At 33.0% G+C, this 2,038-nt stretch overlaps 1 protein-coding gene across 1 annotated transcript in view; it reads left to right on the top strand.

Annotated features, from left to right (window-relative positions):
- LOC104540469 (rapamycin-insensitive companion of mTOR-like) overlaps nt 1-697 on the top strand; it is a gene marked incomplete at its 5' end in the record, with an annotated part of 28,625 nt that extends 27,928 nt beyond the window's left edge. Inside the window, 2 exons of the mRNA XM_010184325.1 lie at nt 326-464; nt 623-697. Coding sequence (XP_010182627.1) covers nt 326-464; nt 623-697 — 214 coding nt within the window. The remainder of the gene's footprint in view (nt 1-325; nt 465-622) is intronic.
- Between the last annotated feature and the right edge of the window lie 1,341 nt (nt 698-2,038).

Below are 2,038 nucleotides of genomic sequence, written 5' to 3'. Positions count from 1 at the left end.
TCCTGCTGTACATGTGGATGCCTATTCTTTGATATACTTTGCTCTTTCTACATCTATAATTTTAAGACTAAGTGATCTCAGATTCTGTACAACTTTCAAATTATATATTCTGTTTCATCTCATTAATATGAATTTCTTTCAGTTTGGTACAAAATAATGCTGTCTGTTCTGATTTTCTTGTTTCATCAAATCCAGAATGTATAATGCTTATTACTGAAGAGTTCTACTTCTTTCATGATGACAATCAAAATTTAAATGAACATTTTTTTAAAGTGTGATGGAAATCTGTTCAAGGCACTTAAAATTTTCTTTTTCCTCTTGACAGAATTAAGGAGAAATATCCCCAAGCATTTGATGACATATGCCTTTACTCTGAGGTGTCCTACTTGTTAGCACATTGTACATTTCGACTTTCATCTCGAAGGTTCATTCAGGAGCTATTTCAAGATGTACAGTTCTTACAAGTAAGTGGAAAGTTCAAATGCATTGAATGCATCAAAATATGCCAGCTGGGTGCAGGTTTCATGTTCTGAATGCTTTCGGATGTGTCTTAAAGGAAATCATTTTATTATGTCTTTCTAATAAAATTTCTGACAACACTAATATTTAATCTGTCTTTTAGATGCATGAAGAAGCAGAGGCTATTTTAGCAACACCAACAAAGCAGCCAGTAATCAATACATCAGCTGAATCCTAACCTCTGTCTCGTGCAGTGCATTGCATATAGAATTTCTGAAATCCTCAGATGACCTCTGATTGACTGGATAAAAAGCTTTGGAGCATCATTTTCTAGGCCATTCCAGAAGCTACTGGTACCTGAAGACTGAAAAAACTTTTTCTTCCTTAACCAATTACTGCCCTGGTCTTTCAAGCCCTTTGGGGAGTTATTAAACGTTACCATAGTTTTAATAATAGGCATTACCAGTATATGCAAGAGCCGAGCACTGAACACCTCCACAAGTTTTAATTTTATTTTTTACCAAAAAATAAAACAAAACCCAAAACCAACAACACACAGAGGCATATTTTATGATTGACTTCCAGTTCTGTTCCAAAGAAGCAAACCGATGCCTTGCTTTTTAGCCCCTGGATACCAGGAATCAGAAATGAGGGTGCATTCCATTGCCAGCAACTGGGGAGCTGTGCTGTAATCATGGACAAGAGGGAATTAATGTTAGCCCTTCTCTGTTGCTTTTTGTACTGTTTATAACACTACTTGGAGGTTTGTAACTTCAGACAGAAAGAAAAGCCTCTGTGAATCTGAAGTTTCCTCTAAGTTATTTTAATATCACTATAGTTGTAAGTAATTTTATTAGCAGTCTCTCCAGTTTCATTACACTTATGTACATGTATCTTGTCTGAACCAGTTAAGGATTTTCACTACAGTTTGATTTTAAAATAACAAATCATTTAAACTTAAAATGCTGAAATCAGATAGTTTTCCCTGAATGATTTGCATGTGTTTGCAGTTTCTATACTCATATAGTATGAATGTTGGTCTTACTCTTAACTAAAAACCTTTAAAAGGCATGATTTGTATCAGATAAATTAATATTCTATGAACTAAACTTGAAGATGGTTAATCATTGCTGCTTTTGTGAGAAGACATAATATAAGCGGGTTTTTTTTAAGTTCCATGGAAACAGCTTTTTATAAAAACAAAGGTTTGATTTGAATTTTCAATGGATTATTGATCAAGCATCAGATAGTACTAATAATTGTAGTGAAAAGCCTTAAGTAGCAAATTTTGAAGCAACAGTAATTATAATTTTATATTTATATTTGAGACTTGTTGCAAAAGTGATACAGTGACTGTTAATGACTGAAATAGTTGTGTCTATCATGTTACTAGTGAAGTTTCTAAATTAATGAGTGCAAGCTTAAAAAAAATAGAAAGAATCCCAGTCATTTTCATAATAGATCTAAAGATTTAGAAGCCTTTTTATGAAGGTAATATAAATATATGCAAATATCTATATACAGTAGCATGGCCACTTTTGTTGCAATGCCTGTAATAGAAGGGATTACCCTTTGATTT

Source organism: Mesitornis unicolor, unplaced genomic scaffold (assembly GCF_000695765.1).
Source record: "Mesitornis unicolor isolate BGI_N332 unplaced genomic scaffold, ASM69576v1 scaffold9010, whole genome shotgun sequence".
NCBI lineage: Eukaryota > Metazoa > Chordata > Aves > Mesitornithiformes > Mesitornithidae > Mesitornis > Mesitornis unicolor.
The sequence above is the reverse complement of the archived record's forward strand: the minus strand, read 5'-3'. Positions and strand labels throughout refer to the sequence as shown.